This window comes from Mixophyes fleayi, chromosome 2 (assembly GCF_038048845.1).
Source record: "Mixophyes fleayi isolate aMixFle1 chromosome 2, aMixFle1.hap1, whole genome shotgun sequence".
Classification (NCBI taxonomy): domain Eukaryota; kingdom Metazoa; phylum Chordata; class Amphibia; order Anura; family Limnodynastidae; genus Mixophyes; species Mixophyes fleayi.
Window position 1 is genome coordinate 112,677,295 of NC_134403.1, and position 15,218 is coordinate 112,692,512.

General features: G+C 47.3%; 1 protein-coding gene across 1 annotated transcript in view; it reads left to right on the forward strand.

Moving 5' to 3' along the window:
- The window catches only part of LOC142139843 (uncharacterized), a 49,112-nt gene extending 35,743 nt beyond the window's left edge, over positions 1-13,369 (forward strand). The window contains exon 4 of the mRNA XM_075197707.1: positions 13,210-13,369. Within this exon, the coding sequence (XP_075053808.1) occupies positions 13,210-13,369 (160 nt within the window). The remainder of the gene's footprint in view (positions 1-13,209) is intronic.
- Positions 13,370-15,218: the final 1,849 nt, after the last annotated feature.

Below are 15,218 nucleotides of genomic sequence, written 5' to 3' on the forward strand. Positions count from 1 at the left end.
CCTCAAATGTCGTCACCTGTAGACAGACGTGTGTCAGTAGTATAGTGGTTATGAGATATCTGAAGTACCATGAAGGGAAAAAGGTGAGAGAGAGAGGAAAAGGAAATATCTGGCGATGAAAACAGAGAGGAGGAGGATAGGGGGGGAGGGTGTGTTAGTAGAGGGAAGAACAGAGAAGAGGGAAGGGAAAACAGGTCCTATCGAGACTCAGCTCAAGAATTTACTAGGGTATCTATTTTTTTTTCATTTTTTAAGAAGAGGAATGTGCAGCTGAGAAGTAATCCTGCCACCTATGCCATGTGGAGAGAAATTTGTAAGGACGATCATTAACTATACTAGTCATGTGTTCTAGGTTATATGTATACCAAACACTCTGAATTAGTTCAGGAGTTCTGGTTGTTTCCATTTCCTGACTAATAGACATCTGGCTGCGGTCAGAATATGGCCCGGGAGTAACCACATTATTTTGTGGGTGTCCGGAGGTAGTCGAGGGAAGAGAAAGTAAGATAGATGGAATGGGTCTTAGGCTAGTTTTTTATAAATAAGGTCAGCTACCTCCTTCCAGAAAGGGGTGATTTTTGGGCAGCTCCACCAAATATGGGACAGGGAGCCACGCTGGCCAAAGTTGCGCCAGCAGAGGTCAGAGGATGTCGGATAGATTGTTTTCAGTTTGGATGGGACTAAATACCAGCGGAATAAAAGTTTATAAGAATTTTCTTTTATCTGTGTACAGATAGAGGATTTGGCAACTGCCTCGCGAATCTCCATCCATTCCTCTGGTTCCAAACTCTCAGCAATCTCCTCCTCCCAGCGGAGCTCATGAGCCTCTTTGTCAGGCAAATTGTGATTCATTAGTAGAGAATAGAAAGTGGATATTAAGCCTTCAGAAGACGTTTTGTTTTTAAATAAGGTTTCTAGGGGAGAGGAATTGTGAGGAACCCAAGGGTCTATTAAGGTAGAGAAAATGTGCCGGATTTGCAGGTATTGGTAAAACACGGAAGTCTGGAGGTGAAAGCACTTACAGAGATCAGCAAAGGTCGGGAAAAACCCCATTGGGACTATGTCAGAGAGAAACAAAATATTCTGTTTTGTCCATTGGGAAAAAGATTTTGGATTGAAACCTGGGGGGGAAGAGGGGTTATGCCACAGTGGAAACATCTGTTTAGGATTAGCCAAGAGCTTAAAAGTGCGGGTGCAATATTTCCATATTTCTAAAGAGAAGCGAACTGTTGGGGGAAGAGTGTGAAGAGGAGGAAGGTCTTTTGTTACTTGTATTTTAATTGTTGTTCCTGCAGAAATATATAATTTCTTGGAACTTGGATCTCTTAATCTTCGTATCCATAAGATCCCTTAAAGTTCCACCATCCTCCAAAGATATGGTAGTCTTTGCTGATAAACGAGCCACAGCTCCATCTACTTAAGGAATTGCGTCCCAATTAGAGGCTTTCTCATCTACAAAAAGATACATATCATCCAAACCTTTAAGATTACACTTCTGATTTTTCACCTGTTCCCATTGTTTACATAGGCGATCCTTAATTACTTTATGCACAAAGAAGACCCTGCGTTTCCTTTGTCTTCAAATAAAGTGTCCTGCAAACTTTGAGAGTGTTTCAACTTGAATACCCATAGTTTTATTAATGTTTTAATTAGGACTTCTAGTTTCCAAATTAAAGGTCTATTATTTCTCCTTCATAACTTTCTGATGATTAGAGGATCCTGGCATATGATCAGGTTCTAAATAAGTTTAAAACTTGGCTATTTTCATTCATTATAAAAATTCCTTAGTTGCAATGGCTTTCATCATCCAATTTACCTTTAAATTGCTCAGGAGGCTGGTCTATATCTTCACTGGTCAGTGATATACTTTGCAGACTGGCTTCATAGTCCACTGCTAGCTCTTTACTGACTGCTCTAATAGAACAAATAAACCCTTACTAGCAGCTTACCTTGGGCTGGCGCTTTTTGGCGTCTGTGGGGCGAGCTCTGAGTCCATTATGTGTAACGCGTTGAAAAGTGATTGTAACACTATTCAAAGTAACAGACTATGCAGCTCCATGTTGCTGTTCATATGCCGACTCCTATTGATGACGTGCTGAGTCCCTTGTTCTCTCCTAGGGGCCTATTTATCAAACACTAATCCCCTGTTAAATCTCCAAAAACGTCAAGTAAACGTTAAAATGCCATTTATCATCAGTGCATCGCAACAGATATCTTAGATGTCTGTCGTTTTGCATCTGTTCTCGTTTTACAGAGCAGTCCCTATAACAGTGTATGTGGAGTACATTTTCATAAATGAAAAGTTTCTCAGCTGTCAGCTCTGCTCCGAAGAGCAGAGCTGGACAGCGCATGTGTGGAGGAATCATGTGATCCCTCCCTGTCACATGCTCAGAACTGTGTTGCTCTCCTCATTATACATATATCTTCTGTGAAGCGACTTGAAGCAATCCCGAAGAAAGACGACGCTTGCAGCATCGATATGATGCTTACCACCGCCATGCGATAAGGATTGAAAAGTATTTTTCATTTTTTGCGGTGCTTCTTAAATTTGCCCCCTAGAGATACTCAGAGCAAGAGTATTGTGGCCTGAGGAGCCACTCCCATCTCAGCTAGCCTCATGAGTGCATACCTGTTACGGCTAGCGATCATCATGAACTTGTAGAACAAGATGTAGAGGTCTTCACCTATAGAAGCCGCCTTTCCTGTAGAGCTTGTTACGCTCGCAGGTACTTGGATGCCCCCAGGTCTTACACTCAGAGTAGTACAAGTTTATGAATGAACAGCAGCGCAGTGTAGCAGGTGATAGTAACCAAAGCATGGTCAGAAAGAAGGCCGAGGTCTAAGGTCCGAAGCAGGTACCGTGGTCAGGAACAGGCAATATGTCAGGGCTGTCAGCAAACAAGGAAGGTCCAGAAACGAAGCAGAGGTCAGGGCAACAGGCAAGGATTCAAAGTCCAGTAAACAAAGCCAAAGGTCATACACAAGCAATCCAATCCAGAGGACAGGTGCAAGGCACAGAAGCAAGTTAGTAATCAGAAACTGAGAACTATAACCAGCAGGGAGGCTAAACTCTCCCTGCCTTTTATACAAAGGTGGGCAGTCAAAATGGGGAAACACATATGCACTAATCAACCCATAAGGCTGTTAATTAATTTCATCAGTGTGCACGAGTCCAGCTGTCAGTTTAGCCAGGGTGGGACGTGAGGGCGGAAGCGACCTCCCGGTCGTCATGGTGGCGGCCGGTACTCAGGAGGCAGGCAGAAGCGAGCCACAGTGGCCAGCAGTCGAGCCGTGGCTCGTGACAATACCAAGATCTTTTGGGAAGTAAGTCCCTTAATAATATTACAAACTTTTCTACACTAACATCTGTCTTGTTCAGCTGGAGAGACAGGAGGGAAAGAGGAGCTAGGTTATATACCTGGTGAGATGTCTCCTTTTCTTGTCCTTGTCAGCTAAGCAAAGAGCCAATCATAATGGCAGCCAGAGAGTCAGAGGAGGAAAAAAGGATTTTTGTACTTACGTTAAATCCGTTTCTCTGATTCCGTCTGGGGGACACTGCTTACCATGGGTTGTGGAGGGGAGCTTGGGAGTTGGCACCTAGCTAGTTAACTTTAGCATTGCTGACAGACCACTCCCCTCTACAATCCCCCTGCCTCTTCCTCTTCCTGTCAGTTAATTAAAAAGCCCCAAGGAGAGAAGGCCAATCAACCAAAAGCACACAGAAGAAAAGCAGAAGGGAGGGATCGCAGTGTCCCCAGACAGAATCAGAGAAACGGATTTAACGTAAGTACAAAAATCCTCTTTTCTCTTTCATCCAGTCTGGGGGACACTGCTTACCATGGGGACGTTCTAAAGCAGCCCCCTAAGGGTGGGACCACTCTGAAAGCACGGCCCGTAGGGCAGTACGGACAAAATTTGCATCGAAGACGCAAATACATTAAACTGATAAAGAATGGACAGAAGACCGTGTGGCTCAGTACACAGTTGGTCCGCAGAAGCCCCACTTCTCACTGTCCAAGACGCCCCCACCGCCCGGGTGGAATGGGCCTTAATCTCTCTGACACAGGATGGTTAGCCTTGATGTAACCTGAGTAATTGTTGCCCTAATCCATCTCGCAATTCACTGCTTAGAGGCTGGCCAGCCTCTATGAGAATCAATAAGGACAAACAGAAACACATTACACCGAATTTGGGAAGCTCTCTAACATATAAGCGGAGAGCCCTAACCACATATAATATATCCGTATACACCTGATCAGACAGGTGTATACGGAAGCTGTCCGAAATACCGGAACCACAGTTTTCTGGCTCAAAAGAAAAGCTGAAACACCCTTCAGAACAAAGGAAGGGAGAGTTCTGAATACCGCTCTGTCCTCATGTAGCATCAATTATGTTATCGACAGGACAGAGATCCCAACTCTGAACTTTTACGAGCGGAAGCAATGGCTAAGAGAAACATAACCTTGCAGGTTAGAGACCTAATCTGCCGAAAGTAAGGATATGAAGCACCAGGAAAAGATCCAATGGTGCTGTAGGAGAAGTGAAAGGAGGCTAGATATGCAAGACCTCCTGAAGAAACGTCCTGATGTCCGGCATATCTTCTAACTTCAGGTGGGAGAAACTGAAAGGCAGAAACCTATACCTTTAAGGAGCCTAAGCAGAGACCTGCCTCAAGACAATCCTGAAGAAAAGGCCAGAATTTGGATAAGACGAAAAGAGGACGAATGACAAGACCTATTGTCACACCCTGTGACATAGGCTCGCCAAATGCGACGATATATGTGAGCCGAACAGGCTTACAAGCTCATAGCAGAGTGTTCACTACACTGGGGAAAAAACCTCTATCCTTCCAGAGCCTGGCTACAACAGCCATGTGGTTAAATTTAGCCGAGGTAAATCCTGGTGATGAACAGGACCCCGAAGTAGAAGATCTTGTCAGTGCAGAAGATGAAGTTCTTGCCCTACTGCCATAAAGATTATGTACGCGTACCACACTCGCCACGGCCATGCAGGTGCTATCAGAATTACCGACAGACCGCCTTGCCTCACTCGTCTAAGTACTCAAGGAAATATCGGAAAAAAACCTGGGAAAGTTCCTGATGTGTATGGAGGCCATGATATCTATATCTGGTAGACCCCACCTCTGAACCAGAGACTGAAAAGCTCCCGGATGGAGGGAATACTCCCCTGGCATCATCGCATTGCGACTGAAATAATCGGCCTCCCAGTTCTTTATTTCTGAAATGCACACAGCCGAGATTGCTGGAACACACTGTTCCGCCCAAGCGAATATCTGAGCCGATACCCGCATTGCCGTTGCTCTTCTCGTTCCTCCTTGTCTGTTGACCTATGTCACAGCCATGGCATGATGGACTGAACTCTGAGAAGATGACCCTGGAGAAAGGTTCGGGCCCCCCGAAGGGCCAAAAGGATTGCCTTCAACTCTAATAAGTTGATGGATAGAGAGGACTCCTGGACTGACCCTGGAGCCGGAGATGAAGGGATACCGCTCCAACCCTTCAGGCTGGTGTCTGTGAATTTATCGCATCCGGAGACAGAGAACTTCTTGCGCTCCAAATGTAGGTGGGATCCCGACCCTCCTGTGAAGAGGTCCCACTACAAGCACCGGGAATAAGCACGAACGAAAGGGACCATTTCGAAGGAGACCAACATCTTCCCTTGGAGACGCATGCACAAGTGTATTGAAGGACTGGGAGAAGACAAGACCAGCGATGTTATCCTCTGAACTGACCTGATCTTCTCTTCTGGCAGAAACACTTTCTGCTGTTTGGTGTCCATGCCGAGTCCCAGGAAGATCCTGCGTTGGCGCGGAATCACCTGGGATTTCCTTGAGTGCATTAAACACCAATGGCTCTGTTAGGAACTCCTAAGTCAGTACAGTGAAACTCGGGAACTACTCAGAAGGCCAGGTGTTCGCTGGAGCCCCTAGTGGTGGGGACAGAATGGGCTGCGGGCCGACCGAGGGTCGAGTAACGTATACTGACTTAAAGGAGTTCCCAGGAGGGGAGTGATTGGTGGACTGTAGTATAAGAAGAATCCTAGGTCAAATGGTCACAGGCACAGATGCAATATCCAAGGGCAAGCGAAGGGTCAAACTCACAGGCAGAGAAGCAAAATCCGATTTCCAGGCAAAAGGTCAAGGTCAGAAGAGAAGGGTCACAGGTCCAATAACAAGCAGGGGTCAAAACACGGGTAGTCAAATCCAAGGTAGCAGGAACCAAAATGGATAGCACAAGCAGGCAGCAGAACTGAGGACAGAACGCTATAACCGGCAATGAGACAGCAGGCCTCATTGCCCTAAATACTGAAGCAGACCAATGAGAGCCTAGCTCTCTAATTGCTCACAAGCTGTTCTAATTAGCCTTCAGGCTTGCCCCGCTGTTGCGCACGCGCCTGGCTGCCCTGTAATGCCGGGACGCGGTGCTGGACGAGAGAGCCTCTTACCGTTGCCATGGCAACGTCTGACGAGCCCCCGGAAGGGACGTCCCGGTCGCCATATCGACGGCAGGGACGGAGACAGGGGAGTCGCGGCGGCTGGGCACCGCCGCGGCTCATAACAGTACCCCCCCTTGAGGAGGGGTCAAGGAACCCCGACATCCAGGGTTCGTGGGAAACTTATTAAAAAACTCTTTAATGAGCCTTTCAGCATGGAGACGCTTCTGTGGTATCCAACATCTCTCTTCTGGGCCGTAACCCTTCCAGTGGACCAGGAACTGAACTTGGCCTTGAACCATCCTAGAGTCGAGGATCCTTTCGACGATGTATTCCTGGTCTCCGTTCACAATCAAAGGCCTGGGCCTGTTAGAGGAAGGCTGACTGAATTTGCTGGGAGCCGCAGCTTTCTTTAGAAGAGAACAATGGAATGTTGAGGGTATTTTTAAGGAAGGTGGTAGTCTCAGCCTGAACGCCACTGGATTTATCTTTTTCTCGATTGAAAATGGTCCAATGTATCGGGGTCCCAGTTTCTTGCAAGGTTGCCGTAACCTGATGTTGCATGTGGACAACCAAACTCGATCTCCCACCTTCAGAGAACATCGCACACGATGGCGATCAGCGAAAGCCTTGGATTTTTGCGAGGCTTGACCCAGGGCAGAGTGCACCTTTTTCCAAACAGATCTCAACCTAGCCCTAAAAGCAGGTGTTCCAGAATCCCCACTGGGAACAGCAGTAGAGAAAGAGTTAGACTTCGGGTGAAATCCAAAGTTGCAGAAGAACGGAGATGTGTGTATTGTGGAATGGCAGGAATTGTTGTAAGCGAATTCCGCCCAGGGCAAGAGAGAGGACCAGTTATCATGAAATTTTGAAACATAGATGCGTAAAAACTGTTCCAAGGACTGGTTGGTTCTTTGTCTGTCCATTCGACTGCGGGTGATATGCTGAGGACAAACTGATAGTGATCCCAATGGACTTACAAAAAGATCTCCAGAATCGTGCAATAAACCGAGATCCTCTGTCCGAGACGATGTCTTCAGGAAGACCATGGAGACGAAAGATGTGGGTCAGGAACAACGTAGCCAAAGTCCTGGCATCCGGTAGTTTGGGTAAGGATATAAAATGTGCCATCTTACTGAATCGGTCCACGACTACCCAAATGGTGTTATGGCCGGTAGATACTGGAAGGTCAACAATAAAATCCATCGAAAGATGGGACCAAGGTCGGCTTGGAGCAGGCAAGGGTAGCAGTAGACCAGCAGGATGGTTCCTAGCAGATTTGTTTCTAGCACACTCAGGACAGGCACGAACGTAAGTCTCCACATCATCCGATAAAGTGGGCCACCAAAGCCAGAGTGAAAGGATTTCAATAGTCCTACGAATTCCCGGATGACCAGCAGAGCGGTTGTTGTGACCCTCTATGAGGACAGGTCTCCTTAGATGAACCGGGACAAATAACTTGTTGAGAGGTGTCTGAACGGGAGCAATTTTCTGGAAGTGTTGGATAGTGGCTCCCAGATCCTGGGTGAGTCCGAGATGAATTGAAGTGGAAGGAATAATAGACTGCGAGTCAGGAGTTTGAGGATGCTGAGCCAAAAAACTTCGGGACAAAGAATCAGCCTTAATATTTTTTGCACCTGGACGAAATGTGATGATGAACCTAAATCTGGTGAAGAATAGGGCCCAGCGAGCCTACCTGGGATTCAGAGTTTTTGCAGTCTGAATATATTGGAGGTTTTTATGGTCTGTGAAGATGGTAATGGTGTGTGCAGCCCCCTCCAACCAATGTCGCCATTCCTCCAATGCCAACTTAACAGCCAATAGTTCACGGTTTCCGACGTCATAATTACATTCCGCTGGCAGAAATTTTCTCGAGAAAAATGCAGAAGGATGTAGTTTTTTACTCTGTGAGTCTTTCTGAGAGAGGATGGTACCAGCACCGACATCCGAAGCATCCACCTCCACAATAAACGGAAGTCCTGGGTCAGGGTGTCTAAGGACTGGGGCGGAAATGAATGCAGCTTTGAGAGCAGAAAAACTCGCCAGTGCTTCTGCGGACCACTCCGCTGGGTTTGCTCCTTTTCGAGTGAGGGCAGTGATAGGAGCCACTAACAAGGAGAATGAGCCAATAAACCTACGGTAGTAATTGGCGAAGCCAAGGAATCTTTGGATCGCCTTCAAGTTAGTAGGTAGGACCCAATCCTGAATTGCCTGCACCTTGGCGGGATCCATAGCGAATCCTGATGAGGAGATGATATAACCCAGGAATGCCACTGTGGACAACTCGAATTCGCATTTCTCCCGTTTTGCGTACAAATGATGTTCACGCAATCTCAGTAAAACCTGACGGACGTGCTGACGATGCTGAGATAGGGATTCAGAATAAATCAAGATGTCATCCAAATAAACAACCACTGTTTTTCCCAAGAACTCACGTAATACATCGTTAATCAGATCCTGAAAGACTGCTGGAGCGTTGCACAAACCGAATGGCATTACGAGATATTCGTAATGTCCCGAGTGGGTATTAAAGGCAGTCTTCCACTCATCCCCCTTCCTGATTCGGATAAGATTGTAGGCCCCTCGGAGGTCAATTTTGGAGAATACAGTAGCTGTTTTTAATTGATCGAACAGAACAGAGATCAAGGGTAACGGATACATATTCTTAATCGTGATACTATTTAGTCCACGGAAATCGATGCAAGGCCTCAGGCTGCCATCTTTTTTAGAAACGAAAAAACAACCTGCGCCAACCGGGGACTTAGAAGGGCGGATGGACCCTTTCTCCAGGTTTTCTTTTACGTATAATTCCATGGCCTGAGTTTCAGGAAGGGATAGTGAATATAAACGCCTTTTGGGCAACTTAGAACCGGGTACCAATTCAATGGCGCAGTCGTATTCCCGGTGTGGTGGAAGTGAATCAGCTTTCTTCTTGCAAAAGACATCACTGAAGTCCTGATAGGGTACTGGCAACAATTCTGGACTATGCTGTACAATTCTAAGAGGCAAGGTCAAGCAGGACGTAGAGCACCCGGGACTCCAACGGACAATCTCCCCTGTTTTCCAATCAATAAGGGGGTTATGACTGCGAAGCCATGGATACCCTAATATCAAAGGAGCAGAGGGACAAGAGATGAGATAAAAGGAGAGTTCCTCCGTATGGAGGACTCCTACAGACAACCGAACCATTGGAGTCCTGGCGAGAATCCTTCCCCCAGACAAGGGGTTACCATCCAAACCACACGTGGTGATGCTTGATCCTAACATGATATGTGGAATATCAAGTGTCTGAGCCAAATGCATATCCAGAAAATTACCAGCCGCACCACTGTCAAGAAAAGCTTTCAGGTCCATGGATCTCTCACGGAAAGTTAGATGTCCAGGGACTAATAAGGAATTGTCTGAAGAGGTAATCTGAAGACCCAAGCACACCTCTTCACCTACACTTAGGCTTTGGAGTTTCCCGGCTTGCTGGGACATGAACGGACTAAGTGGCCTGGTTGACCACAATACATACACAAACCCAGTGATTGTCTTCTGAAGCGTTCCTCCGGAGGCAAGCGATAAGCGCCCAATTGCATAGGTTCAGAGGAATCGGGCAAGGTGTTATCAGAGCTTGTGAAAACGTCCATCGGAGCAGCGGACTCCCGTTCAGCCCTTCTCTCTCTGATCCGACGATCAATTTTTATGACAAGTTGCATCAGGTTCTCCAGCGTGTCGGACATCGGATACTGAACTAAGGAATCCTTAATCTGCTCAGTAAGTCCTAAGCGAAATTGGCTTCGCAATGCTGGGTCGTTCCAGGCGCTATCAGTGGACTATCGCCGAAATTCCGCACAATACTCTTCCGCTGAGCGACGTCCTTGCCTTAGCGTACGGAGATGAGCCTCAGCTGAGGCTACCCTGTCCGGGTCATCGTACAATAACCCCAGAGCTTGAAATAAGGCATCCACAGACTGTAAGGCTGGACTTGTGGAAGGCAAGGAGAAGGCCCAAGACTGCGGGTCGCCCTGGAGTAATGAGATGATGATCCTTACCCTCTGCTGTTCGGAACCAGAGGAACGTGGTTTCAGATGGAAGTACAATTTGCAGCTCTCTTTGAAATTATGGAAGGCTGGCCTGCTTCCAGAGAATCGGTCAGGCAAATTCATTTTAGGCTCCGGTGCGTCACCAGCAGGAACTTGCTGGAGCTTCCGGTCTCTGGAAACCCCTTCTTCGACTGCCAGATGCTGGGATAAAGTCTGCACCACTTGGGAAACCGCCTGTATCTGGTTGGCCAGAATCTGGGCTGGGGACAGATTCGATTCTTCTCCGTCCATGGCCGTATGATACCAATCTTCCTTGGCCGGTTATAATGTTAGGAACTCCCAAGTCAGTACAGTTAAACTCGGGAACTACTCAGAAGGCCAGGTGTTCGCTGGAGCCCCTAGTGGTGGGGACAGACTGGGCTGCGGGCCGACCGAGGGTCGAGTAACGTATACTGACTTAAAGGAGTTCCCAGGAGGGGAGTGATTGGTGGACTGTAGTATAAGAAGAATCCTAGGTCAAATGGTCACAGGCACAGATGCAATATCCAAGGGCAAGCGAAGGGTCAAACTCACAGGCAGAGAAGCAAAATCCGATTTCCAGGCAAAAGGTCAAGGTCAGAAGAGAAGGGTCACAGGTCCAATAACAAGCAGGGGTCAAAACACGGGTAGTCAAATCCAAGGTAGCAGGAACCAAAATGGATAGCACAAGCAGGCAGCAGAACTGAGGACAGAACGCTATAACCGGCAATGAGGTAGCAGGCCTCATTGCCCTAAATACTGAAGCAGACCAATGATAGCCTAGCTCTCTAATTGCCCACAAGCTGTTCTAATTAGCTTTCAGGCTTGCCCCGCTGTTGCGCACGCGCCTGGCTGCCCTGTAATGCCGGGACGCGGCGCTGGACGAGAGAGCCTCTTACCGTTGCCATGGCAACGTCTGACGAGCCCCCGGAAGTGACGTCCCGGTCGCCATAGAGTCGGCCGGGACAGAGACAGGGGAGTCGCGGCGGCTGGGCACCGCCGCGGCTCATAACAGGCTCTTGAGGAAAGCTATGTGAAAGACATGTGCTGTTGCAAGCAAATCTCTGAGGCGGATCTTATGAGAAGATCGTCTAAGTAAGGCACGCCCCTGAACTCCCCTTGAATGAAGACAAGCTGCCATTACGGACATTCTCCTTCCCCCTTGTGAAAAACCCCTGGAGCCAAGGAGCGGCCGAAGGGAAGAGCCCTAAACTGATAGTGAAAGAAAGGCCCCCACTCTGAATCTCAGGAGAGATTGATGAGCGTTCCAGGCAGGAGCGCGGAGGTATGCGTTCTTTAAGTCTATGGAGGCCATAAACTGATTCTTTTCCAATCCGTTTATTACTGACCTCAGGGACTCCATCCGAATTTTACCCACTTTTAAGTGGATATTTAGATTCTTTAGATTTAAGATGGGTCGAAAGGAACCGTACGGCTTCTTGACAAGAAAAAGAGTATGAATAAAGCTTTTCCCTTTCCGGATTACTGGGACCCTGCAAATAACTCATGCTGAAAGTAGAGAGGTGATCCAATTTTGTATTACCCGCCTAATTTGTGGAACTCGAGCTAGCAGGGTTACAAAGAGACCATGCGGAACAGGACCCAAGAGATCTATCCTGTATCTCCTAGTTATACTGATCCGAACCCAGGGATCCTGAGAATACGCTGTCTACTGTTCTAGAAAAGAGACAGGCGCCCCCCCCTTTCGCCACCTCCTGGTGGGCAGAATGGCAGTCAGGGTGCAGGCTTCTCCTGAACCTTGGAGGCCTGACATGAAGCTGAGAAAGAGGGTCTACCTCTGACTGAGAAGCTTCTAGAATTTGAGTGGTCTGACGCAGGATGACTGGCCCCTAGGAAAGGAAGTCCCCCGAAAGGACTGCCTAAAGGAGCTGAAACGCTGGAGGCGTGCTCTACCCACATTCACTGGCAAAAAGGTGTTCTCCTGGCACCTGTTTACGGAGAAATCAAGCCCTGTAATTCCGGCCCGAACCAACCTGATGCTGAAAAAGGAATGGTTTCTAGGGATTTCTTAGATTCCGAATCAGGCTTCCAGGATCTCAGCCATAAGATTCGTTTTGCTGAAATTTTCGAAGCCTGAATAGAGGAAGACACAGACGCTGTACTCTGAGCTGCCTCTTCCAAAATGTAAAGGCCGGGGAAGCAATTATGAATTCTGCAAGGCCTCAGCCAGCTGCTCTGCCCATGCTTCCATGGCTCCAGGGACCCTAGCCGAAGCAAATGTGGGTCTAAAGGAAGAACCCGCTGTTACAATATAGATTTTATTTCTGAGCTTCAATTCTGCGGTTAGTCTGTTCTGCAGTGTTGCAGTGTCCAGGACCGGCAAGGTAGCATGGGGGGCTATATGGGCTACAGGAGTATCCACCCTAGGGATTCCTTCCCCGTGAGCCAGATCCTCTTCCTGTAATGGATATAAGGAAGATAATTTTCTGGAATAGAAACCTTTAAATCAAGTTGTTTCTATATTCCCTCAGCAACATTGTGCCATTCCGCCAACAGAGGAAAACGAATAACCTTTCTTCTGACCTTCTTAACGAGACTTCTGTTTATAGGACTAGGATCCTCTGACTCTGGGAGGTCCAAGGCCTGCTTTACCGTTAATAGCAATCATCAATGGCCTGATATCTGGCAGTTTTTTCCTGATTAGACACGTGAACCTGTTTAGGATTAAATTTTGTTTCCCCTTCCTCAGAAAAGGATTTGTGGATCTACCAGATTTCCTTTTAGTAGGGGCCAAATATGGGGATTCAGAAACTGGTCTAGCTTGTCGAGACATGATCCGTTATGAAAAAGAGAAGGGCCTGCTACAGCCATTCTCCGCAGCAGGACCCCCCCCACCTTATCCAATATAGGAGAAAGTGTTGCTGAGCTTGTCAATAACTAAGTAGATTTAGTGAGAAGCTGAGCTAAAGAGTAAACTGACTGTGTAAGCAAACCTTGCATTTATAACAGGTAAAATATTTTTCCCATAAGACCTATTCCTTTATCTAACATTTTACAAAGGAAAGCGTCACAAGCACACCATTGACTTGAAGGAGATAGAGAGAAAAAAACAAGTAATCAACTAATCTACAGTAAAAGTTGCACTTGTTCCTTGAAATAAACAATGTTATTTGCGTTTTGGCAAGTAAGAGTACTATAATATTACCCATACTAGCCCCACTTTGTCAGTAAAGCAATACAGTTTTTATAGATGCTTAATAATAAAAAAAGAATACTTAGCCAAAAGGCCAACAGGAGAGAAGTCCACCAGCCATGTCCTGATGCTTGCTCCCACAAGGCAGTCTCTGTTCCCGGGCTTCTTCTTATGCTCCAGAAGACCGGAATAGTGCCCATAAATTGAAGAGCAGGGGAGTTCTATATAATTTTAACTCCCCCTCTTCCATATTCTGTCTCCATTTTTCTTTTTTTAGAAAAACAAATAATAAATAGCAGAGTAATGGAGACCTCAAAAAGATTGAGGTCTCCTGCAGCGGTTCTGACCCCGATGCCCCCTCCTATTACTGAGGGGGGATCTTGGTATAGCCCCCATCTTGCCGCCTGTCTTACTCTGGAGGTCCGATCCAAGATGGCCACCGTCATTTCTTTTTATCCGATAACCGGCGCTCTATGCCTGCAGTGGCAGCGCCGGTTATCGGGGAGGCTTTGAGAGTGACAGCGGTCCGGTGAGACCGCTTGTCACTCTGTTCCAGACACCCAAGGATGTGCCAGTGAGAGCCCTCGGCTCTCCTCTTATAGAGCCGTGTCTGCGCTGTGGGCTGGGAGTGTGCTCTCTATGGTAGAACACACTCCCAGGTCTGCCTTCAAAATAAAAGTCTCTGTAGTTAAAAAATTAAAAGTTTAAGAAAATAAAAATTAAATATAAATTTATAAATTAGCACTAGCACTAAAATAGCAGCCCAACTCATTTGAGCACCTAGAAAAAACTGACAGTAAGAGGCAGGGGGATTGTTGAGGGGAGGGTTCTCTCAGCAATGCTAAAGTTAACTAGCTAGGTGCCAACTCCCGAACTCCCCTCCACAACCCATGGTAAGCAGTGTCCCCCAGACTGGATGAAAGAGAAATAGTAATTTTCACAGGCTTTTCGTGTACAAAAGACTGAAATTATGATTTTGTTTATATAGGTGATGTACTGTAATTCTGTGTAATAATTGCACTAGTAACTCACCAAGCAAACACTTTATTCAGCCGAATGCCATTTACAAAAGGGTGACCCTAATCATATTCACAGAGTGTCAGTGTGTGGGCAAACTTCTTCTAATCCAGTTTAAGTAGATAGCAGTGGTGATCAGTATATGACGGCGGTTCCCAAAGTGTCCGCCGCGGCTCCCAGGGGTGGCGCGGCACTGTCACTGGGGAGCCGCGGGCCAGCCAAAAAAAAAAAGAAAGAAAACAGAAACTTACCAATCCGCGCGGCGCCGGGACCCAGCAGCCTCCTCTCTCCCGCAGCTGTCACTGACGTCATTCAGTGACAGCTGCGGGAGAGAGGAGGCCGCTGGGTCCCGGCGCCCGGCGGATTGGTAAGTTTCTGTTTTCTTTCTCTTTTTTATGGCTTGCGCCTGGCGCAGGGCAGAGTAAGAGGGATCGTGGCAGAGGAGGAGGACAGATGGCAGAGCAGAGGAGGACAGATGGCAGAGGAGGAGGACAGATGGCAGAGGAGGACAGATGGCAGAGGAGGGGAACAGATGGCAGAGGAGGGGA